Raw genomic sequence first — 26,183 nt, 5'->3', positions numbered from 1 at the left:
ACTGTTTAATAATCTCATTCCAACTTTGACTGGAGTAGGTCAAATAGTTTTTCAGATATTGTAGTAAACGTCGGTACATTAAATTACCTTCCAGACTGTAGTTGTAACTAATGTCAAGGAGATAACGCCGCAGTTTAACATGCATAACCCACTCAGACAGTATGTGACTAGGAGTTGATCAGTCCTTGTTTTGTCCTCCACTCAGACAGTATGTGACTAGGAGTTGATCAGTCCTTGTTTTGTCCTCTTTAAGTACCATCTTTTAACGCCTTTTGGCATGGCATGGCTTCCGCTCTCCGGACAGCATTCCTTCTAAGGAGGCTGTTGCATAAGCGTGAGTATGCCGTAGACAGAGCCATTGTCCAATGACATATCAGCTAAGGGGGAACAACTCACACCATGTTGCACCCCAACCTCGTGGTGTGAGGCAACTAGACACAGGTCTGGCTGGGTTGTCACCACGACATGACTGAATGCTTGTGCAATCAATCATTTGCATTGAGTCTGCCAAGACAGCTGCAATATTGCCGACTGCAGTATAAAAACTGACTTTCTTTTCTATGGTTTCAAATCAACAACACTGACTTGTAAAAAGAAGTATTTATTACCTCACTTTGGCATAAACACCCCTACATTAGTTGTGTTTTACAGAGCAATTTACATCAATAGCATGAAATTTACAATAGTTCTTTATACATCACTTGAATTGTACATTAAATATTTAAATACAAAACAAAGAGTGAAATCATCTAATGTGACAGACAACCTAATAATGTTGACAGCAATGCCATTACCAAGAACAGTGAACTGTTCCATGCATATCTTCACACACACACTTTGTATTTAGTCCATGGTGGCATATTAGAGTGAAACGCTGTTTGACTTTTCTTTAAAACATCTCACACACAATGGCCGATGAATACAAAATAAAAAACAAAAACTTAACAAATTTCCTTTTAAGAGCTTTGATGAAAGCTGTTGACCCCGGCTAAAAGACTTCCCATATTATACGTCATGTGAATGGCATGAAATGAACGGTGACGAATGACGGATGAAGATGATTGGCTAATCTCTGGAAGATCTCTACAACTCGTCATGATCCTGAAATGGAAAAAAAAACATTCATAAATGTCAATACAACTAACTAAAAATCATTTTAGCATACACAAGTACATTACTGTGAAGAAAATAATTTGGAATAATTTCATAACTACTTTGACAAAGACAATCTCACAGCAACTGGGTGTAGTCAACTTACAGGTTCTTCTTTTTTATCTGAGTCATCCTCTTCCTCCTCCTCCTCTGCCTCATCCCCATCTTCCTTCTTGGCATCTGAGAACAGACAATGGCACTTAATAATTCACGAATACTCTCAACAATTCATAGATGGTGAATGTGTCAAATCACAAGTATTGAACATTTTTCATTAGCAACCTGAGACTTGCTAAGACAGATGTCTCAATCCTTCTACATAGTCTGCCATCTCTGAATCACTTCTCACCTTCCTCTTCTTTCCTCTTCTTCTCTTCCTCCTCCCTCTGTTTCCTCTCCTCCTCATCCTGAGCATCCTTCATCTTCTTTTCAGGGTCCTGAAACATACAACCATTCATGAGAAACCATATCCACCCCATGAGTATTATAAAGATCTAGTGAAGGCAGTCGGAATGTATTGTCATTTGGGATTTATTTTCAACTTTAAAACTGCAGATTTAATGCTGAGAAGCAACAGATGACAAGTCACATTTCCTTACCTTTGTTTTGCCCCATGTATCTTTTCCGAATTCCTCTGCGAATTTTTCATCATCAGTTATGAGGACATTATCAAAGATAGTTCCAGATTTAACCTGAAATGAAGGAACAGGTCTTGAAAAAAGTGATGGTGAACATTTATCTAAGCATTCTCAGATATCATTAAATACAAGAAAATAACTGAAAATCTTTGAATGTTGTTAAACGTCGCAATATTCCAGCTATGACAGTGGGAAAATCTATGGTGCAAAATAATGCTTTTCCAAACCAATCTGCCTGCCATATGGACTTAGAAATCTTAGACTTTACTCAACAAAGTTGCAATAAATTCTAGATAAATATTGGGATTCCTCGCACCTGCCACAAATCAAAACCAATAGCACCAATATCGGTGTATCTGTAGAGATTGTCATCGGGGGAGTAGTCAGGGTTGTCGATCTCAGGGTGAACCCATTTGCCCTTGTAGTCTGGGTTGTCGATCTGCTTGGGTTTCCACTCTCCCTTGTAATCTGGGTTATCAACCATTGGGGGCTCCCATTCTCCATCCATCTCATCGTCCCAGTCATCAGGCTTCTTGGCATCTGGGTCGGGGATATGTTCTGGCTTGTCCCAATCCTCGGGCTTGGTGTCATCAGGGTCATCGATCTTCTCACGCTCATCCCAGTCATCGGGTTTCTTGGCCTCGGGATCCTGAAAACACATGAACTCAACATTAATATACTGTCATATTCAGGGTACTTAATCATTGTTGATAGGCATATTAATTCATTGTGCTGCAATAGCAGATTGAGGTGTACCTTGGTTGCTTATACAGCGGTAAAAACTTCAGTTACACCTTCTGAGGCAAATAGGCAACTTTGAATAAACATTAAGTATTTCTACTAGTCCTGTGGATCTAATAACCACTCAGTTTCTGGTCTCTTGGGCAAATACAGGGTTACATGCAAGCATATGACAACACCAATACCTGTACTGTACTATGTAAAAAGATTTACCTTGATTTTCTTGGCTGGAAGGAAATCCCAATCCGCCTCAAGCTCGCCGCTCTCCACCTTCTCGTTATCAATCTTTACCTCGTATGTGTTGTCAGATTTCACAATGAGGGTATACAAGTGTGTGAAAACATCATCCTACAGGGAAACAAGTACACCATAAGCATTTACTCAACACACATGGAATAAGAACAAGAGCTATCGGATTGTATTTAAGACTCTGGGAAATGTTAGTTCTCTTCTCCATTCTTCTTTGATACCCATTTCACAAATCTGTTATTATGAACTTTCGAGTGAACAATATTCTACAAACCTTGCATCGGATATCTTTCTTGGTCAAAAGGTTCTTTCCCTTGTAGTTGAAAATCACGTGAACCTTCTTTGTTCCAGGACCACAGATGTCAGGTCCTGAAAGAAACCAATTAATAAAATATGAAAAGTATCATGATTCTAAGACTAACCTCACTAGTTAGTCACTATTCATGCCATATTACTACGAGGGACACCAGAAATGAGTTTCACACAATCATATTACCCATAAATTCAATTTTCACTACCTGGCCACAAACCCAAATAAAGAACTGAAAGTCTGAAGATGAACATTCTTTAATGGCTTACAATGACAAGACAGATTTTACCTAGTATGTCTAGACTGATGAAAATCATTCTTACCGAACATAATGAGATATGGGCTGTCTCCGTGCATGCCTGCTTGGTCGAGGTCACTGGCAAAGACCTTGGCATAACCACCGCCGCAGTCAATGTTCTGTTCATGTTTCACTGTAAACTGGATGACTAGAGTTTTACCTTCATTGCTGAATTTATCAAACTTGCCCGAGACACCATAAAATCTGGCATCCTGGGTTGTTTTTAAACCTGAAAAGAAAGAACAGCACCAACTTTGAAAAACAATTCTACATATATCTGCTCAGATTAAGGAATTTCAAGTAGCAGTGCAAATGTTTGTACATGTGATTGTACTGTCTAGAAAACTGAACAATCTTATAGGTTAAATACTCACCTTTATCTTTTTCTGCATCACCATAAAATTTTCCAGCAGACAGTTCAAATTTTCCCTGCTCTGCAGCCTTTGCGGTTGAATCAACCCAACGATCCCTCCAGCCATCTGGAAATAAAATGAACATGCATACACTGGAATGTTGTGGCCACATTAATATTTTCCAATTAAAACAAAGAAACCGTTTAAGAAAGAAATACTATATTTACACTTATGTATGTACATATTAAGTGGCACTTCCACTTATTTCAACTTAGGCTTAGAATGATTGAACAGCTATACTGTCACATTATGAAAAACGTTTATAAATCAGTGGTCACTGCTACTATTCAATCCAAACTTTAATTAATGTAATATATTGAACTTTAGCTTGCGAGTCGTCGATTTGTAGTATTTTCCACGGTATAAAATTATTTTTTTCTTAAATCATCTGCATCGGGAATATACCATTAATATCTGCACAAGTAATATCATCATATGCTTGGTTTATAAAACATTCACTGTGGTCTTGAATATACATCTGTTAACGAGCAATTTTGTAAAGGAATATTGACATATTCACTAGTCAAATGTCAAAGCATGGGAAATCGGAAAAGTCTGTGGACAAACGAGCACCCTCAAAATATTAAATACTACTTATGCACAATCACAACTTGACTTACCATCAAATTTCTCCTCAAAGTAAACAGTGGGATCACAGAAAACTGCACCGAGGAGTGCCACAAAAATCGCAACCGCCCTCATCTTTGGTCAGGCTTAGGAAAGGACCTGCCGAAACTTCTACCCCGAGATAGTTAATGCCGGTTCTCCACGTGATCTCGACAGCTGTACGCACGCGATTGGTTTCTTCTGACCAATCAGCGCTCACCACGCGCAGAGCGAGGAATCTCCCTTCATCGTAACACGTCGGAAACTGTCGTTGGATAGCGGTCTTTCCCGATTGTCAAGGAAGGGAAGTAACTCTAACCTTTGTTGTTGTTTGCAACGGAAGTTAGAAGAGAGAGACTTCTTGAAAATGTTTCATTTTATTGTAAGTTTCGGTAGCATTGTAAGGTCATTTATGCATATATGTCCCTGCTTGTGAGAAATAATGTTTTTGTCTCTTCGGTGACACCAAATTCATGCATTAAATTAATTTGCATGTATACTTCAATATTAGTTATATCTACATGTCTGAACGTGAAATCTGCGTATTCTATCTTTACATTTGATCAATTTCATAGTAAGGTCATGTCACTATGCATATAATTAGTGGGCACTGCGAGTTCCGGATTAAAGTGCCATATGTTACTTCATTGATAAATATCGTCGTGGGAAGTGTGTAACTTCACAAATGTGAACCACGGATTGGCTGAAGCCATACCTACGTGGAGAGCAATGATAGCAATGACTGTGGCGAAAAATAAATACGAAATACACTCGTCGATACAAGGAACAGATTAATGAACATACCAGAGTTACAATAATTTAACACTATTTTGCAATTATGATAGTTTGGTTGTTAGTGAAGATTATTACTTGCATGATTCTTGCCAGGAATTTGATAACATCCAAATTTGACATGTATTGTTAAAAACACACCAAACTTACACCCACATAATACTATTTAGCAGAAGTAATCCATATGTACAGTTTATACAGAGGTGGACTTTGAAATATATTGGCTGATTAATATCCATTTGATATAAGAATAATGTTTGTTGATTTTCACACACATTCTAAATCAGATCTGTTCACAATTATTTGTATGGTGGTATGTCTTTATTCAATAATAAATTCAGATTATTGGATACAATGGCAACACTATGTTCCATTCACAACTCACACAGGGCTCCAGAGTCACTGAGTATTTTCTTGCATGATTGATATAATTCACATTGGGTATTTGATGGGTTTTCTTTGAGTGTTCACAACAATGTTCAATATATTTCTACTCCCTTGGACATGTTGGATCAAGTCTATTGTCTGTTTATTGACGTTTTTGAAAATAATTCTACTTATGTTGTGGCAGGTAATTTCTAATTTTCTTCGGTTCATGTGGTGCCCAAAGTATGTCATACGCCACATAAACTCACACCAGCAACACATGTCTCAGTTACAATAAGCAAGATGTAGCACTTTTGTGCGTTATTCACTGCAGTAGAGTTTAAGTGTAGGTGCTAAATAGAAAAAAGAAGTGTAAAGATATTTGGGTATGCAAGTTGAAAAGGTTATGTTTTGTGATTAATCACAGTATTGTTTTACTAATTGCTGTTTTTTAGATTTACATGCAAATTTGTATGCAAGCAACTGAAACTTAATTGGGTCATGGTGATTTATTTGCATGGTTTATGCATATGCACAATTTATCTTAAGCTCTGTGATATGGGGAAAAGCCAGAATTATTGTACTTATCAGTCAGTTAGTTTGAATTCAGCAACCCATGCATGCCCATAAGAGTCGACTATGCTTGTCGTAAGAGGCGACTAATGGGATCGGGTGGTCAATCTTGGGGACTTGGTTGATGCATGTCATCGTATCCCAATTGCGTAGATTGATGCTCATAATGGCAATCACTGGATTGTCTGGTCCAGACTCGATTATTTACGGGCCACTGACATATATGTGGAATATTGCTGAGTGTGGCATAAACAACAAATAAAAAAAAATAAAAAAGCATCTGTTGCGTGTGCCAAAGCTGAATGTCAAGCTACTCCCTTATTGCATGGTAATTACATGTAGTAATACAATTAAAAGGACCCCTGTCTGTCTTAATTAAACTGGATGAAGCAAATAAAGCGACAGACTCCTAGAAATCTGCAAGATGTTCACCACATCATTTAGTGAATGTGTGACACGGCTGTCATGCAAGCTGCAGCAGGAGAATATTGATATGTTAATAACATAATATTTTCATTGGAACTAAATGAGTCCAATCTATACTATTACTGTAGTCCTTACTTGACAATCACTTACAATCTGTTACAATTTTACATGTATCTTTAAATGATTATGATTTTTAGAAATGATCAAATATGCATGTTTATATCATGTATGTCTTTTATGGTCTCATATTATAAACAATTGATATGTGATGATATATGAATAGAATTACCAGTTAGACCAGATTATGTGTGAAAAGAGGTTTGGTACAAAGAAAATGAGTGTGATTTTTATAAATTATGACCTGGTATATTTTTTTTAAATTGCCTGTTCATAACAAGACTACTGGTTTTATTTATTTTAAAAATCTTTTGTAACAAAGGTTTAAAAGCTAGCTTATATAAACAAGGAAAGTTGTTAAATAACCCTATCCAGTCCTTTTTACAGAACACAATGTTTCTTTTTAATTTTAATTTTTTTGAAATGTTTATGATAAAGTTAATTATGGAAAAAACATTTGAATAGATATTTCTCAAATTTGAAATTGAATAGTGGAATGGTTTTTATCATGTGAAATGTGATATTTATTACAGGTTTCAACCCAGTGTAGGGACTTGTCGCACTGACTAACACTAGATGTCATCTTCCAATATGGTGTACAAGCGACACTGACACAGGCTGTGAGAAGTTTTGTCAGTGACGAGGATGAGTCGTGCTTCGTCCATCCTGCAGCGGGTCAACTCTCAGCTGAGAGGGGAGAGAGTACCGCTAAAGTCTAAGGAGGAGGATGAGCTCTCGGTAAGTCTGTTTCTACATTAATGTTTGCATCAAATTTTCATGTCATATCTTTCCTTTGTAAATCTTTGTAATTCTCTTCAACAGCCACAATTATACAATGAAAGAAAAGGTAGCTGAAGTGTGTTTCTATGTGCTCGCTTCCCTGATGGATCAGACAAATAGAAAGATACTATCACTATGAACTATCTGTTAATGTTTGAATGATGATTGATCAAATGCACTCTGTATGTCTCTGGCTACACTAAGTTAAAATGTATTGCCTCATAAGCAATATTTAAGCCATATAGCAATGAAAATCCTCCCTGACAGTTTAATACAGATACATGGTACTGTGGAAATATTAAGCAGGCAGCACTTTGAATAGAATTAGCATGACCGACTCAAACACCTGTTATGACAAATAAGTTGAGAATATTGAGCTAAACAAAAATTATTTATATTTTTACCCAAGCTCATTGGTAAGCTAAACATCACTTGACCATGACATTAGTAAAACAGCATGTTCTTGCAGTGGTCCATGGAATGGACTAAACTATGTGTCCCCTGGCAAGGAAAATGGGGAAAAGCTTCACTATTTTGTACAAAATGGGATTTTATATAGTATTTATTCACTTAAATTTAGATGTATTTCAACATTGTATATTGAGAGTGAAATGCTATAAAATTAACCATTGAAGTTTCCCCCTCTTTAGTGGTCCTGTTGACAGTGAAATACAAGATACCTCTACAAAGCCTCACAATGAGTTATTAGTTATATATTTTACCAAGATTTGGGAAAGTTTTAATTCCAATATGGGAATTTTATTGACATTTGCTGCAAATCTTGGGCCAAATATCATCTAGTGAGTAGGTCTAGACAAATCCCTGATATCCTAGGACATGTGTGTTCGGTATTATAAACTGGCACTGGTTTCATAGTTCGAAACAATATTCTCATGGTTCAGTTTTTACAAGTCAATAGTTATCATGTATGTTTGCCATTAGACTCTTGTTTGGTAGTGTCAGTTGCGTCAGCTGTTGCTGCTGATGCGAGTCCTGGCACATACAGGACGTGCTGAGGATGTAACTGGAGGATACTGTAAATTACATACAATGATACAAGTGATTCAAGTTGTGTGAGACACTGGTATATGATTGTAGTTGTGGGCAGTTCTACTTCAGTCTTTTGGTTACCTTCAGTGAAGTAGAAATACAGATATATTGAGCACTTGCGTGACATTGTTTCAGTATGTTTCCATAAATGTGTAAACAGAAGCATTTCTTTTATGTGGTTAATCCTTTCTTTTGTTGGGTTTCAGTGTGTATTGTGGTTAAATATTTGTTCAGTAGAAATACCATGTTGACAGAACAGAGAGAACCACTGGGTAAGCCCAAGTGATGCAGTCAATTATTATCACATGATTATTAAATTAATATTGTGATATGATAGTCATGTCATCATACAGATTATTTTGCCATATTTTCAAATTTGGGACTGAGAAAATATTATATTTCTTCAAGAAAGATGTTGATAAATTCTAAAAGGTCCAAGCTTTCCTAGCTTTGAATCCCATGTCTCATGTTTGAACCAATCAAATTGTGGCACATCCACACATCTGGTTGATGGTTGTTATTTCATTCTGACACACATACAGTCAGGTGGACATTGTTAGTTGTATTTAATACAGGGATGAATTAGGTAACTGACTGCAAACATTGTCATTTATGGACAGTTGGGAAACATGCACATCATCAGGACTGCTGGTATTCATTGCCACATGGTCTGCATTTTAGCCTTAGTGAAATCAACATCGTCAATTTCTTTTCATCTATCCATGGTGCAGGCATCTCAATACAGACAGTCGTTATCTACACAGATAATGCATGCAATTGTTTCATGAAATAAAGTTACTTAATAATCCTCTTTAATCCTAGTTATGTGAAACAAAAGTAGACCTGATATCATTGTACCCATGTGTCAGTAGTGCAATATACATGCCCTGCAGGTATTGGTTGATAGCAGAAAGACAGCTGGAGGTTATATTGACAACAGCATGTTGCATTATCTTCCCATCTCTTTCAGCAGGGAGCTCTAGGCCAATGTTTGTTTTCACTGCCAGTATGAAGTTTATTGATTTACGGCATCTGTGCTAACCTGTTGAATAGGCCATTAGAAACAAACATATCACTGATTCACTTTTATTCGCCACTTAGATTTACAGCCTCTGCTTTCACAATCAGCCCAATGTGTATTGTTAGCGTTTATTTGACACCAACATTTCTGAATAGTCTGGTCATGTCAGTGTGGAATGTAGGAGAGTGACTGTCAAACCATCCGTGCATCACAGTTGTCCTTGGTCCGACTGGTGAAGATCAATAACTGGTGAAAGTAGCAATCAGTGACATCACAGCTTCTCTGAACTATCGATAGTATCGACAGATGGAGACAGTCTACACAGGTTATGTAGAACGTGTAACCAAAATTACTTTGTTGTAAAGTGTTCCTTGGAAAAAAATATTGTGGCTCATCATTTTTAAATTTGAATTTGTTTCTCTCTCATGTTTTGTATATATTCATGTCTATATGTTTATACTTCTGTATACACTAATAAGGTTTCATTATTGTTCTAGGAATTAACATGTATATATGTAGATGGACTGATGACCTACGCATAAGAAACTAACTTGGTTGGCATCCAAAACAAAAAATAGATGTAATAAAAGAAAAGAAATCTATTTATCATTTACATTTCCTGGTTGTTTGGCCTGAGAATTTAATCAGGGTCTAAAGTCTGTGAGTCCTGATGGCAGCCTGGTAATAATTTTTTATTTTTTCAAAAACTGCCGCAAGCAATCTGCCGATACTGGGCTTTGCCATCATGTTGAGTAATCCAAGTATACCTCCATTGTAGGATGGTGTACATCTTCTCTTAAAGCTATCGCAATGCTATTTCATCACTGTGATGCCCTCTGGCCCATTCAGTCGCCTCTTACATTCAGTCGCCTCTTACATTCAGTCGCCTCTTACATTCAGTCGGCCCTTCCAGTCGTCCCTTACATTCAGTTGCCCCTTACATTCAGTTGCCTCTTACATTCAGTCGCCTTTTACATTCAGTCGCCTCTTACATTCAGTCGCCTTTTACATTCAGTCGGCCCTTCCAATCAGTCGTCCCTTACATTCAGTTGCCCCTTATATTCAGTCGCCTCTTACATTCAGTCATCTTTTACATTCAGTCGCCTCTTACATTCAGTCGCCTTTTACATTCAGTCGGCCCTTCCAATCAGTCGTCCCTTATATTCAGTTGCCCCTTACATTCAGTCGCCTCTTACATTCAGTCGCCTTTTACATTCAGTCGCCTCTTACATTCAGTCGCCTCTTACATTCAGTCGGCCCTTCCAATCAGTCGTCCCTTACATTCAGTTGTCCCTTACTTTCAGTCGCCTTTTACATTCAGTCGCCTCTTACATTCAGTCGCCTTTTACATTCAGTCCCAACCTGTTCATAAATGTGCATGTGCCTGGTTGTAGAATCATATACCGGTAGAAGTCTCTGATGGGCCATATCAAAGCTTTGTTTGTTCATAAACATTCATAAACATTTTTTCAAAAGTATGGTGTTTGATACTGCTGCAAGTGACTCACTTTGATTCTGTTTGCAATTGTGAAATTAACACCTGTCAATATCATAACAGGTGCTGCAGATTGCTATGTCAATTATGTAACAAGAAAACCCTGGAAATTGTTTTTTGATTGTTTGAATCTAACATTGCATAGCAAGAGCATACACAAACAGCTGTACATTCTGTGTAACCAGGACAAAGGAACTATGCCCAACATTCTGATACACTTGTCGGTGTTATCCTGGACATCTGGGTCAAAGTTCCATTGGTTACCGACTCACAATGCAGATATTGTCCCAAATGTCTTGTTTCACAATGGTGTCAAATTTTATCAAATATATTTACATGAAAATACACTTGTGTGAATTTAGATTTTTTTGTGACAATATTCTGTGAAACATTTAAAGAGAGACTAGGCTTTGAGCTATATGTCCGAGCATGATTGATTCAAGTCATTCAAACACTGGTTTGTCTGCAACACTCAGTTCTTTTCATGAATTTCAATTCAGCAGTTAATAAGACTAGTGACAAGTTTGACAAGTGACAAATGTATTTTGCATTTGTGGCCACATGGCCCATGGTGCTACATATACAAAAATGCAAACAGTGTGCTGTTTCTAAATGTGCATATTAAAAAGGTGCTTATCTAGGTAGGTTTCTTTTCAGATGTAAACATACATTTTTAATAACTGCAGGGTTAGTTGATGACAAGCTGGGATAATTTAACAATGGAAGGATTTAATTGTCACATCATCATCATCATCATCATCATCACATGAAATGGTTTAGAGGAAGTTGAAAAGATAGAACCCCAAAAGAAATTAAAAACAATATTATTACGAAGAGAGATAAATATATATATATATAATTCTTACTAACTTCTGAGTAATTACCTACACTTCACTACTAACACTAAATACTAATACTATTTATTATTCTAATCATGCTAATACTACTAATTACACACTACTGATTTACACATACAACTATTAGTTCAACACAGCCATCATTGTGCTCTACCACAGCAGACACACACAAGGCAATCGAATGGTTCATGTATATCACATGTTATTTCACATGACAATATTACACTGATAGATGCCTACACAGACATGGAAGGGGATTGTCCAACGTCAAGACATGGTTCTCGTCTATCACGACAAGATATAGTTCTTGTCTGTCACGGCAAGATATAGTTCTGGTCTGTCACGACACAATACAAATTTTATTGTCAACAGATAGTCACTGGTATATTGTCTTCCACGACAAACAACGGGAAAGATGAACTGACCTTAGTCACTATAATGACAGCAGTTAGATATAGCTTCAGTGAATACTGCATTCACCCACTACACTCTGATACAACAGCTCAGAAACAGCACCTACACTGGACATAGTGATGGGACAAAGTCTTCTCAGAAGAGATGCATATAGAATGTTACTTTACGCATCCTACTGTTATGATCCTGCATATTTATACACAATCATCAGTTATTTCTTTTCACTAAAGGTCGGTCAGGTACCCTGGTGGTTAAAGTGTTCGCTTGTCATGCCGAAGACCCGGGTTCAATTCCCGACATGGGTACAATGTGTGAGGCCCATTTCTGATGTCCCCCACCGTGATGTTGCTGGAATATTGCTTAAAGCGGCCTAAAAACACACTCACTCACTCTTCTCACTAAAACCCCATCCCAAGCAACTAGATCAAATTTATAAATTGTGTGACACAAATTGAGTGACACAAATTGACCATTTGTTTTATTTCTACTGACAGAAGGTAACTGGGATGTGTTCCACAAAGCCATCTTAGCACTACAACTATCGTAAGGATATGCTACAAGATGGTAATTACGATCAACTTAGCGCTAAGATCGCTTTGTGGAACGAGGCCCTGGTTAATAAAATCTGTAAACCAGACATATTTTTGTTCTGATTTTGATGATGAAAGAAGTTTCTGCTTATCAAAATGAAGATTTTTGTATATAACCAATTACCCCTGGCGTTTTTGGTAAGAGCCGAACAGTGAAGGTCATGACCATGTGGTACCTGATTGTATGTTCCTCTTGTCCCGCTAATGTGAATCATTGTTTCATTATTCTCAGGCCACTGTGATAATGGTGGAACACTGATGACTGCAGCATCAACGTTCCCAGTAATGTTCCCTCACTCGCACAAATTACCATAGCCTTTTTTAGTCACGACTCAACATGTCCACTTTCCTTCCAGAACTACCTGAGCAACTTGGCACAGAAAACAGGCCAGGCCAGAAAGTCAGTGAATTTTGAGGACATGGGGGAAAATATTTCAATTTCCAGTGAAAGTAACTTACAAAAGACGCCTCGAGCTCGTATTGAAACCCCGCCACTCAGAGGAGCTGCCAGTCGATTCCTGAAGAAGAAGAAACCAGATCCAGAGGAAATTGACCATTCAAATGTCACGACACCTAATATGTCCCCTCGGGGTCCAAGACGTTCATATCGCCCAGCGACGTCAGTTCCAAATGTATCACCTCAGAAATCTACTCCCACTAAGAAGAAATCTACGCCCCTTGACAAGGCTAAGGCACTGACTAACAAGATCAACGACAGGGCTGTTGATGGCAATAAACGAGGAACCTATTTTGAAACTGACACGGATGACAGTGTGAGTCTTGCTAACTACATGCAATATGCGTCAGCTGATCAACTGAAATCGGCGTCAGAAAAGAGCATCGGGAGAGATGGAAATCGATTTTTGAAGAAAACGAAAGCAGAGAAGCCTCTTGAAGAAGGTGAAAATGGATACATTGGAAAAATTGAAGCACCAAGGCCATCGTCCCCAGCTAAGGGACAACGCCGACCGTATGCAGATAGAGGTGTGTATTGATGTTAGTTTTCTTGAGACATGACAAAATAGCATATGTGTACATATATATGTGCATATACACCAGTAATCATTAGTATGATTATCATATGACGTGTATAAAATAGGTTAACAGTTTTGAAGTTTCAATTAATATCTGCCCATTATAGACAGGTAACTTGGTCTTTGAAGACTGACAAGCAGCCTTCCATAGGCATTAGACAGACGGGCATGACAACAATAACGTGTGTGGTGAAATAGTTTCTGCAGCAGGAAACAAACATAGATTGTCTCTGATATTGTATATAGTTACAAATTTGTAAACTATTCTCTATGAGAAAATAATAAGAAACACACAAGTTTACGTACTGGCAGGCAGCAAAGAAAAGCTGGTCAGTCTTGTTATGGGGACTGTTTCATATCCGAAAGACGACCCCGAAAGGTATGAGGAATTGAACAAATAGTTTGTACTTGCTGATTGATATCAATGCATGATCAACAAGGACAATCGATATGGGGTTAAATGTGAATCAAGCCAAACTTTGTGTATCAGGTATTGTATCTTGCCACGTGGCGTGGCGTGGCGAGTGGGCGATGCAACACAGAGTCCGTTTACATAGAGTTAGGAGTGATGAAATGAACATGTTATGTGACAAGAAAGTGAAACAACCTCTATGTATTTCAGTATATATGTGTGAATATGTTTGTTTGATATTGTTGATTTTCACAAAACTGATTGTCCCAAGAGGGGGGTTGGTGGATTAATGAGGTTTGTATTAATGAGGTTCTTCTCTGCACAGGGTGTTGATCCTATTTCACACAATGGCACATTGCTATAGATGATATTATACATGGTAGGCATAACAAATTAAGACAAAAAGGTAATATGTACACATATTAATTATGATATTTTGTGATACTTATTCATGTTATTTATGTACACAGGTGTGAAAGTTTATTGATATGAATCATTTGCAGATCCCAGTTGGTTTTATTGACTTTATGAATCACTTGTTCTAGATACCTCCAAACCTCCAAATGCAGCAGCTGGTAAGTGGGGATGATTGACACTGAAATGGACAACCTTGCTCATTTCATGACATTAACATACAATTAGAAGACAGTCTTTTCTCAATGGAATGGTCTCACATTCAATATTAGCTTCTTTGATTCCTGAAAATCCATTCTATGTTTTTCTCGCTGTCCATAACAGTGATCCCTGTTGATATATGTTATCTGTTCGAGATGTCAATCATGTCACAGCTTGTTAATAACAGGGGACAATGTCAAATGTTTAACAGACATTTCCAAACTGCAACAAAATTTTGATGTAACCATCTTATTTGCTAATTCTTCATGTAATTGTCAGATCATCCCTTGATCTTATAAAGAAAACACAGCCTTGCAGAGCCTCATGAGTTGTGCTTCAGTTTCTGGTCAGTGCATGGAAATGACACCTCGACATTTGATACAGCCCCTCACTGTATAGGCAAAGTGTATTCATATGTCTTGCTTTGAATGTGTCTCTGACTTGAATATCTTGAACCTTTTATGGCTTCATGGCATGCTCCTTTATCTGTAGCTGCTTATCTAGTGCTGTATTGTGTGGATATCTCTTCTTGCTGCTTGTAGTGCATTAGTTCCTGTTGTATTTTCTCTGTGCTCTATCACACACCATTGCATGATAAATATATACACTAGATTACGGAAGTACGGATTAAGTACAGTCATTTAAAAAATTGCGTGTTCTTCAACTTGTTTTGGATAGTATGTATATTCATTTTTGACAAGACATATTACAGGGGTAGGACCAGGATTTGGGGATTTGACGTCTGCCATTTGTTGCTTCAGCATACCCTATATGTAAAACATTCTTAATTTTACTTTACAATCCGCGTACATAATGTCATCAGATGTAACAAAGGGGGGCTGGGACGAGTCCAAATTTACTACCCGGGTATCCAACTCCCTATTACCCAACCCAACCCGGGTACCTGCTGTTGGTCTCAAGAGATTGGTACAAAATGTCCGATAGGGAATTGTTTGATCAGCGCCCTGGCAAAAAGATATTCAGGTACACTGTAAAATGATCTGATCATGCATAACTGAACTTGACTGAAACTTTGTCTTTCTTCAAAAATATGTAAGTCAGAAGGACATAGGCATAGTCAGAAAGAAATGTGAACATTCGTGACCTGTAGTGTATTCACTTAATTACTTTGTCATTAAACAATATATCCTGTGACTAACCACGGGTCCGGGTAGTCCTGTGGGTACCCGGATCCAGCTCAGGACCCACCCGACCAGAGTGCCCAAGTTACCAGTCCCAGTTGTACTGGCCACCCCCAGAACCCTCCCTCCGGAGCTGCCACTGTATTAGCTACTGTATAGTCATATGAGTCACTTTTTTTAGTAGTATATAACATACTGTGCACAATTAATGGAAGACTATGCTTCATGGTCCTAGGTCTAGATGTTGTAATAAGTGACTTGTGTCAAAATGGGATGTCTTCGTAAAGTAATGATACTCACGACCTGGTAGATTGATCATTATGAATCATATGTCATGTGTAGGTGGTCTGCAAATAAGACAGGATTTTTTCAACCTTGCTTGGACCTTTGACCTTGGATATATTCTTGTGACCCTGTTTTCTAGTCTCTAACGCGACAGACGTTCTCTTTAATTGACCAGCGGCTATTTTCGTGGCCGACATTTGCTCTAGTTGACTTGTCCATGTTCACCATAAATAATAAAAATCGAAAATGTTTTAGCAGGCGGACATTTTCTCCAGCTCCCATTTATTGTACCGGAAGTTCCTAACAAACGTCTCGGAGCAAATGCACTCTGTAATTTCACTGGTCATAAATTGATGCTACTTTTAGCATGGTCCCCACATCAATGACTATGTAAACTATGACATCCTTTAAAACCGCAGCAGTGTTATCAGTGTGTTCAAAGAACTCTCATCCAACTGTAATCATGGCTGACCAAAAATAATATTTTGCCCGTTTACTCTGTTATTTCTGAATGAATCATTATGAAGTTTGATATACAGAAAATATGTGGTATGACTAACAATAAAGGATGTGTTGCTATAGCGTGATATTTGTCACATCTTCTTCTATGTTAGGCCTGCCACCAGTGCCATGGTAGTTATGGTAAACTTGTAACTCTGGCGCTCTGCATAACCATTTATATATCAATGTGGAATTTTTTATGATGCCTGTTTTTTTAGAGACCTTTGGTTATCCTTCTTTATCTTTGTACGACCTTTAATATAATATACCAGATAGATCTCTGTGATTCATGGTCTTGGGGCGCTATTGTTGTGAGGATATATTATTAACCTTTATGTAGCTTCTAACATGTCTAAGTGATCTTCTAAAATTTACATTTGACTGTGAATTGTTCACCCCTTGTAGTTGTAGGGGGCAGGGGTGGCCCAGTTGTCTAGGCACCACAATTTGCTCTGCAGTTTTGGTACCCTTGGGCATGCCAGAGACCTGAGATTGTGGGTTCAAATCCAGGTTTACCACAGTTACGTTTCTCGGCTTGTCACTGTATGTGTCAGCGTCATACCCGTGCTCGTGGGTTTCACCAAAGTGGAAATCGTCTGAGACCTGCATCACCTTGGGCATTCTTCCCTCACGAAGCTGATATAACTTGAATACTGTTCAAAGTGGTGTTAAACCTAACTCTCTCACTCACTCCTCCGAGTATGTGCTGTTTATATTATTTTTTAAAATTTGGCCAAGTATGGAGAGGTTCTCATATATCAGAGAAAACTATCTGATTGTAATGAGAACCGACAGCTGAGCATGTTGAGTGGAGATGTCTGTTCATGGGAGCTAGATTGTGTCATTGATATCCAACAAGATCTGCAGAGACGGATTGTTTTCCAAGTTTCATGTGTACAGCCACATTACACTTCAGTGTAATCAGATGGGTCGAAACTGTGGGTCATAAGTAGTCTAGCCCACATCCACATGCAGAACCATCATTTGGTCAATTTTAGGCAGGCTAGCCTATGTGGGGATTGTCAAAATTATCTTGCTGACTGGCATAAGCCACGATACCCTCATTCACTATGACATGTTGGACACGTTGACCTCTGATGTGAGACGGGGAACCCTTTGCCTTCAACTCATTGCCTGAACAGATTTCATATTGAGAAAGTATATGGGGATCAAATTTCCGTCAGTTCTTCGATACATCTGTGAACATTACTCTGTTCATATGAGGTTCTTGATGGGCTGACTGACTGGCACAAACAACTCCAAAACTCAAAGTATATGATTGGTCTAAATTTAGCGTAAAATTTAATGGAAAATTATGAACAAATACTGCTTACCATAAAATAATACTGCTTATCATAAGAAGAAAAAAACCACAAGCAACCGAAAAAGTGACCTTGTTTAATTGATATGACTTGAAGACTGTGGTCAGGTTGTTTCGTCAAACAAATTCCATAAAAAACAAAAGCAGAATTAAGAATAAACTTTTATCAACTAAATAAGATATTTAACCCCATTTACATGATTGGCGTCAGTTTTTTCTGACATTAAATATCTATGACAGTTGGTCCTCCATCTGTCTGCCTGCTGAACCCCCAACAGGATCCTCTACCATGCACAGTCAAACACTGTAACCCCCATCAGGATCCTCTACCATGTACAGTCAAACACTGTAAACCCCATCAGTATCCTCTACCATGTACAGTCAAACACTGTAAACCCCATCAGTATCCTCTACCATGTACAGTCAAACACTGTAACCCCCATCAGTATCCTCTACCATGTACAGTCAAACACTGTAAACCCCATCAGTATCCTCTACCAGGTACAGTCAAACACTGTAACCCCAATCAGTATCCTCTACCATGTACAGTCAAACACTGTAAACCCCATCAGTATCATCTACCATGTACAGTCAAACACTGTAAACCCCATCAGTATCCTCTACCATGTACAGTCAAACACTGTAAACTCCATCAGTATCCTCTACCATGTACAGTCAAACACTGTAACCCCCATCAGGATCCTCTACCATGTACAGTCAAACACTGTAACCCCCATCAGGATCCTCTACCATGTACAGTCAAACACTGTAACCCCCATCAGTATCCTCTACCATGTACAGTCAAACACTCTTGTATTGAACTTTGATGTGTCAGACTTATTGTTGTCTTGAAGTAAAAGCTTGGTCTCTGCGTATCCCTTCTTTATTCATCATTTTCGGTTTTGTCCCTTCAACTTTGACACAACAGTGTTTGACTGTATATCTGCTTGTGTGGTGTGTGTGTAGGTAGTCAAGCTACATTTTACATTACTTATCAAACTTGTTCTGCATTCTTTTCAAACTTGAATGACTAGCTTCCTCAATCCATGCTTCTTTTGATGATGTAGTTCTTTTGACATTAACATTGCTTACTTTACTAATGTCAATATACCTCATGGGGATTCCCATCCCCATGAAGATCCGTGTTAGAATAGGTCTTCAGCAACCCATGCTTGCCGTAACAGGCAACTAGGCTTGCAATGAGAGGTGACTAATGGGATTGGGTGGTCAGGCTGTTGCTGGGTGTGAAGCCTGAATGCGTGGTGGACTGGGATATTGTGTACTGGATCTAGGAAAGGAAGAGGGTATCAAGTGTCACAGTGTTTAAAGTTAGGCCTGAAAACAAATGCGCTCTTGTCATGACACTAAATGTTAAAAGTCGCTAATTTAGGTGTCTCTCGATTCCAACACTGTAGCAGCATTAAGCGACATTAAGTATTTATTGAATCGTAATGGGTCTGTGGAATGTCTTGCTTAAGGAGGATAAGTGTAACATGTTTTAAACATTTTGTGTGTGACAGTGTAAGTTTTAACCTTGTGATAAGGATCAGAGGGGTAGAGGTATGTGGGTCTTAATTTGAAAACCGTTAACTTTGTTGACAAGTTGACGATGGAAAAACTTTCAGGTCAGGTGTGAATTAGGGTTCTTCATCAAACAAAATGACAGATCATTTATTGTGTTATATTTTCCCTTTTTCAGTGGAAATTATAAATAGGTAATATATAAGTAACCATGGTAACCACGTCATCTTGTGCCTTCAGTTCCGGAGTATGCCAACAAGGGGCAGGTAAAGTACATGGGCAACATCCACCTCACCTCCGAGGAGGAGAGCATGGCAGACTTCATCAACCGGCTGTCCTCCGCTGACGACGCCAAGAAGAAGAAAACAAAGAAACGACAGGTGGGTACTACTGCAGTCTTACATCAGAGTGAGTGAGTGAGTTGGGTTTAACGTCTTACATTAGAGGGCATTCTGATAGTAAGAGTTCCTCCTTGACTGACATAGTCAAACCCTGTGTGCCATCTTTGTGACCCTTCGATCCTTACATCAACACTAAGTAAAGACAATTTGTTCATTACAGAGGGGTAGATAGAGTCATGTTTTTTTACATGCTTGATGAAGATTGACATGTCTGACTTGTAGTGTAGTGTTCATGTCCATGTACAGAAGTCCAGAGGTCGTGACCTCACATCGCCCGACCTCTCCCTCATGAGAACGCCGTCCCCTCCAACACAGACTCCTCGCCGGGGTCCGTCTCCGATCTATGGGCGCCGGCTGTCCAGGTCACCCTCCCAGGACTCTGACAACGTGGACTCCATCCTCAGTGAAGTGGCCGACACCCAGGAGACGGAGAGCTCTGGCAACATATTCAACAGTAAGGACTGGATCTCAGTGTCATCACAGCTTAAAGCAGTGCAAATCAGTCACTGTCTGATATCCGTGAAATATTACATTGAAACAAAAATAAAGGAATAATGTAGCAATTCTGCTGGTTACAATAAATATATTTGAATTATTTAAATGTTATATTTATCCAGAAAAAAATAATTTTAGCTTTAATTTATCAATAGACTTGTTCATGTTGTTACATGGGTTGATTTTATAATAAGTGAAAACCACTCAAAAGTAAATGACTAATAGGTTAAATGATAAATAATTTATTTCATTTCTTTTTGTTTCAGCTGTCAATTTGATGGATTTGGACTCTTTAGAGCCTCTTGCCCTGTCTCCTGAACCTTCAGAAAAAAAGAAGAAGAAATCCTTGAAAAAAAAATCGGAACAAAAAGAATCTAAATCCAAACCAAAACAAAAATCCAAAGAGTCTTCAAGTGTTTTCAAAGCATCAGGGAAAGAAGGCATATTCAAGGCAAAAAGTTCTTCAAAAAAAGCAAGAGAGCCCCATAAAACTGACTCTGTGTTTAACAATCTAGGACTTCATACAGTTGATGAACTGTTAGGTGCGTCTGAAGCTAAGGATGAGAGTATAGTGTCTGAAGCTTCAGAAATAGTAACAGAAAAGTCAGATATTTTTGCTGCACGGAAGAGAAAAGATTCTGTGTCTTCAATTGCAACAGAGATCGGTGTGGACACTCCCCAGCATCAGGTGTATTCTGAGGACTTTGACGAGGACAGTATTTCTGAGAGAATTGGACAGGGGAGTCTCCAGGGTGGGAAGCAGGTCCGATGGTCCACAGCGTCTGAGGTGAAGACAGAGTACAGTGATGAGAATACCCAGGCAGACTACGACGACGACTTTGAGACTGACTCCAGAGCGAGGAGCTACTCTGACCGAACATATGAGAGTGACAGTGAGGGCTACACGTCGGACACAGAGACATACACACAGAGGTAGGAGATCTGGGTGACCTGGCATACAGCAATCTGGGACTGTGGTAGAGGGCTGACAGTGTGTGTGGCCTGTATGGTAGAGAGCTGACAGTGTGTGTGGCCAGTATGGTAGAGAGCTGACAGTGTGTGTGGCCAGTATGGTAGAGAGCTGACAGTGTGTGTGGCCTGTATGGTAGAGAGCTGACAGTGTGTGTGGCCTGTGTGGTAGAGGGCTGACAGTGTGTGTGGCCTGTATGGTAGAGAGCTGACAGTGTGTGTGGCCTGTATCATTGTGAGCTGACAGTGTGTGTGGCCTGTATGGTAGAGGGCTGACAGTGTGTGTGGCCAGTATGGTAGAGAGCTGACAGTGTGTGTGGCCTGTATGGTAGAGAGCTGACAGTGTGTGTGGCCTGTATGGTAGAGAGCTTACAATGTGTGTGGCCTGTATGGTAGAGGGCTGACAGTGTGTGTGGCCTGTATGGTAGAGGGCTGACAGTGTGTGGGGCCTGTATGGTAGCGGACTGACAGTGTGTGTGGCCTGTATGGTAGAGGGCTGACAGTGTGTGTGGCCTGTATCATTGTGAGCTGACAGTGTGTGTGGCCAGTATGGTAGAGAGCTGACAGTGTATGTGTCCTGTATGGTAGAGAACTGACAGTGTGTGTGGCCAGTATCATTGTGAGCTGACAGTGTGTGTGGCCAGTATGGTAGAGAGCTGACAGTGTGTGTGGCCTGTATGGTAGAGGGCTGACAGTGTGTGTGGCCTGTATGGTAGAGAGCTGACAGTGTGTGTGGCCTGTATCATTGTGAGCTGACAGTGTGTGTGGCCAGTATGGTAGAGAGCTGACAGTGTGTGTGGCCTGTATCATTGTGAGCTGACAGTGTGTGTGGCCAGTATCATTGTGAGCTGACAGTGTGTGTGGCCAGTACGGTAGAGAGCTGACAGTGTGTGTGGCCAGTATCATTGTGAGCTGACACTGTGTGTGGCCAGTATCATTGTGAGCTGACAGTGTGTGTGGCCAGTATCATTGTGAGCTGACAGTGTGTGTGGCCAGTATGGTAGAGAGCTGACAGTGTGTGTGGCCAGTATGGTAGAGAGCTGACAGTGTGTGTGGCCAGTATGGTAGAGAGCTGACAGTGTATGTGGCCTGTATGGTAGAGAGCTGACAGTGTGTGTGGCCAGTATGGTAGAGAGCTGACAGTGTGTGTGGCCTGTATGGTAGAGAGCTGACAGTGTGTGTGGCCTGTATGGTAGAGGGCTGACAGTGTGTGTGGCCAGTATCATTGTGAGCTGACAGTGTGTGTGGCCTGTATCATTGTGAGCTGACAGTGTGTGTGGCCAGTATGGTAGAGAGCTGACAGTGTGTGTGTGGCCAGTATGGTAGAGAGCTGACAGTGTGTGTGGCCTGTATGGTAGAGAGCTGACAGTGTGTGTGGCCAGTATGGTAGAGAGCTGACAGTGTGTGTGGCCTGTATGGTAGAGAGCTGACACTGTGTGTGGCCAGTATGGCTGACAGTGCACATTGCAGCAGACAGGGACACATTGCAGCAGACAGGGACATTGCAGCAGACAGGGCCACATTGCAGCAGACAGGGCCACATTGCAGCAGACAGGGCCACATTGCAGCAGACAGGGACATTGCAGCAGACAGGGCCACATTGCAGCAGACAGGGCCACATTGCAGCAGACAGGGCCACATTGCAGCAGACAGGGACATTGCAGCAGACAGGGACACATTGCAGCAGACAGGGCCACATTGCAGCAGACACAGCCACATTGCAGCAGACAGGGTCACATTGCAGCAGACAGGGACACGTTGCAGCAGACAGGGACACATTGCAAGCTGCTGTGAAATGTTGATATCTACAGTGCAGTCCCCTTCACTAAGTTCACTCACTCATTCACTCAGGCATACATGCATCCATTATTTCAGCTACACAAAATCTAGACAAGACCAGCCTCCCCGAGAATCCAGGAAGGAGACAAAGAATGTGGAGATTCAAACCCCGAGTGATCCTGGTCTGAATTATCGCTGGAACCTTATGTCGAGTGGCCTGGCTATATCAGGCCCCGGCCTGGGACTTGGCTTCGTGGACCCCACACCTATAGCCTCCCATGTTGTCAGTGCAGACTCTCTAGAAGGTGGGTGACACACACAGCAGATAGTCAGTAGGATCACAGAAATTGCATCTTCCTGAGGCAAGAGAGTTAACAGACTTAAAAAGTTCAGTTTCCACCCTTGCCGATCTAGGCTGGAATTCCTGGGCTCTATTCCACCTCTCGTATCACTTGCATTTGCTTGAAACAAAACAGTGGCGCCCACTCAAGACGATCTGATCGATAATCAAGGTCTATGTTGTGATAAAACAGGTCTTACATCGCGCAATGCGTGAGCACCTTGATTAAAAACATGAAAAGATTTGGAAAATATCTGTTGACGAGTTTGCGGTGCACATGCTTTGCAAATCCTGCAATCGACCGAAATCTGCACGACAGTGTACGAACCGGATTTCGATTTCGGTGCGTGATTTTGATTGGACTATGCATAGACTCGTTAGTCCAGCCAAAATGTAACTCCATAATACCAGCCTAGTTCGGCAAGGGTGGAAACTGGACTTTTGTAGTCAGTTAACTCCCTTGCCTTGGAAAGATGAGAGATTGTTACATACAGTCAAACACTGTTGTGTTGAACTTTAATGTGACAAACGTACGGTTGTCTTGATGTTACGTAGGTCCCTTCAACTTTGACACAACTGTGTCTGACTGTATATTGGTCTGATTCATATACAGAGGCTAAACGTTACCAAGCAATAGTACCAAGTGTGTTGTATGTTGGGTCTGAATTAAACATTCAGACATAAGCATCACTAGGACTGTTTTTTTATGCAAACATATCTATATATCCCCTGTAGCCATGACATCCTACAGCCCCTGTATAATATGTCCCCTGTAGCCATGACATCCTACAGCCCCTGTATAATATGTCTGTATGTTCCCTGTAGCCATGACATCCTACAGCCCCTGTATGCTGGCGCTGCATGACCTGATGAAGCAGCAGCTTGCCCTGACACAGAACTTCCTGGAGACCCAGAGACGCATGTACGAGTCCTCCACCTCCATGCTGGAGGACAGCTATAAGTACACCACGCTAGAGGACACCCAGGAGGTGAGTGCGGGGAGTGAATGCTCTTTTACGCAGCAGTCAGCAATATTCATGTCCAAGTCTGGGTAAAGAAACTGTGTGGCATCATGAGCAAACATCCATGTGACCACCTGATCTTTAGTACTGATAGTTTGCTTGTACACACAGTGGCCCTACAGAACATACAGTGTGTAAGCCTCTTCCTTGTTTTAATATTGATATCTCACCTTCCACTTCACAAGCAATGAAATGTACTGTGTGTCTTTACCTGATTTTCAATAGCAGTCAATGTGGTTGGTATAAGTGTAGTGTTGACTTTTCAGTATATTCGGAAACACCGCAAACCTAGGCTTACCTTCAAGAAAGCGCTGAAAATGGTATCAAGAGAAATGAACATGTGACAGGCCCAGCGACTGTACATGGATACTTGCCTTCCTAGCAACAGGAGACCCACAGTAGAGCACCTGGATCAGTAGGGAAACCAGTTCAGATGTAGACCTGTACATACAAGCATTACATATTCATGGGACGGCTAAATGATAAGCAAGTCCTGTCAGAGTTGTCTCCCATTGTATGCTTAAACATGCAGAGAAACACAAACCCATAGCTGAGGGACAGTAAGATCTTCGGGACGTAGCATTTGAGTTGCCTGGTACATGGCCATGACTCAGGTTAGAAGCTGAAACAGCTGTACGTACATCCCGAGGGGATCCTGCTGACAGAGGCTACATCTTGGCATTTGGAGAGCTACACGATGGAGGAAGAGTCATCACACAAACTCAGCAGTTTGTTGACAAGCTGTCTGGACATTCTTTATGCAGAAGTACACACAAAGCAAAAGTAGGACATTAGTTAAACTGGACAATGCCCCTTTGTCCTGATTAATGAGGTTTAACTATTCAATCTGGTTCAGCTTGCATCAATTGGAGACCGCATCAACTCACTGTGACAGATGCCATGTCGCTCCATCCACGATATGTAGGTGTTTATTTTTGTATATTTTATCACATTCACTTGCATACAGTCCACGGAGTGATGAGTCCGTCCATTGACTATATTTTACTACCTTATTTATTGTACAGATATAATGTTAAAATAATCCATATCTGACTATGTACTGCCTATAATAAACAAATAATAACTACTGAATTATTCTTTGTGTCTTGTCCGTGACTGCATCCGTGGTCTAGTGGTAGAGCCTCCACCTGGAAAACGGAAGGTCCAGGGTTTGATCCCCGGCCGCGTCATACCAATTGACGTTTATAGATGGTACTTCTTGTTACCCTGTCTGGCGCTCGGCATTAAGGGGCAACAAGGACTGGTTGGCTCGGAGTCAGTATACTGTGTCTGAGTGGGGTATTCATGTTAAACTGCGGCATGGTATCTCAGTGCGCTAGCACTATAAATCGACACGTGCATGCATGTCTGGGCCGGGACGTTAAACCCCATTTCACCTCACCTCACTTGACCTTCTTCATGGTCTAGTGGAGAGAGCATCCACCTGGAGAGCAGGAG

At 40.2% G+C, this 26,183-nt stretch overlaps 2 protein-coding genes across 3 annotated transcripts; one reads left to right on the top strand and one right to left on the bottom strand.

Annotated features, from left to right (window-relative positions):
* Nucleotides 1–585: 585 nt before the first annotated feature.
* On the bottom strand, nt 586–4,584 carry LOC139478483 (calreticulin-like). The gene is made up of 10 exons (XM_071260968.1): nt 4,422–4,584; nt 3,763–3,867; nt 3,414–3,617; nt 3,055–3,149; nt 2,745–2,879; nt 2,107–2,439; nt 1,752–1,844; nt 1,502–1,589; nt 1,259–1,332; nt 586–1,101 (listed from the first exon to the last, which is right to left on the bottom strand). The coding sequence occupies exons 1-10, from the start codon at nt 4,501–4,503 to the stop codon at nt 1,084–1,086; spliced, it is 1,227 nt and encodes a 408-aa protein (XP_071117069.1). The 5' UTR covers nt 4,504–4,584; the 3' UTR covers nt 586–1,083.
* Nucleotides 4,585–4,712: 128 nt separating this feature from the next.
* Nucleotides 4,713–25,784, top strand: LOC139479996 (uncharacterized protein C19orf44-like). 2 transcript variants are annotated; one of them, XM_071262964.1, is made up of 10 exons: nt 4,713–4,789; nt 7,215–7,419; nt 13,245–13,872; nt 14,880–14,909; nt 19,960–20,099; nt 20,367–20,574; nt 20,882–21,548; nt 23,460–23,668; nt 24,529–24,692; nt 24,992–25,784. In XM_071262964.1, the coding sequence occupies exons 2-10, from the start codon at nt 7,327–7,329 to the stop codon at nt 25,067–25,069; spliced, it is 2,217 nt and encodes a 738-aa protein (XP_071119065.1). In that variant the 5' UTR covers nt 4,713–4,789; nt 7,215–7,326; the 3' UTR covers nt 25,070–25,784. The 2 variants fall into 2 exon arrangements, with proteins under 2 accessions (XP_071119065.1, XP_071119066.1); XM_071262965.1 differs by lacking the exon at nt 24,992–25,784 and having other exon boundaries at nt 24,439–24,572.
* The last annotated feature ends 399 nt before the right edge of the window (nt 25,785–26,183 follow it).

The sequence above is a fragment of the Haliotis cracherodii genome, unplaced genomic scaffold (assembly GCF_022045235.1).
Source record: "Haliotis cracherodii isolate W230 unplaced genomic scaffold, xgHalCrac1.p SCAF_4, whole genome shotgun sequence".
In the NCBI taxonomy this organism is placed as follows: domain Eukaryota; kingdom Metazoa; phylum Mollusca; class Gastropoda; order Lepetellida; family Haliotidae; genus Haliotis; species Haliotis cracherodii.
Note: the sequence above shows the minus strand (reverse complement) of the source record. Positions and strands in the feature narration are given on the sequence as shown.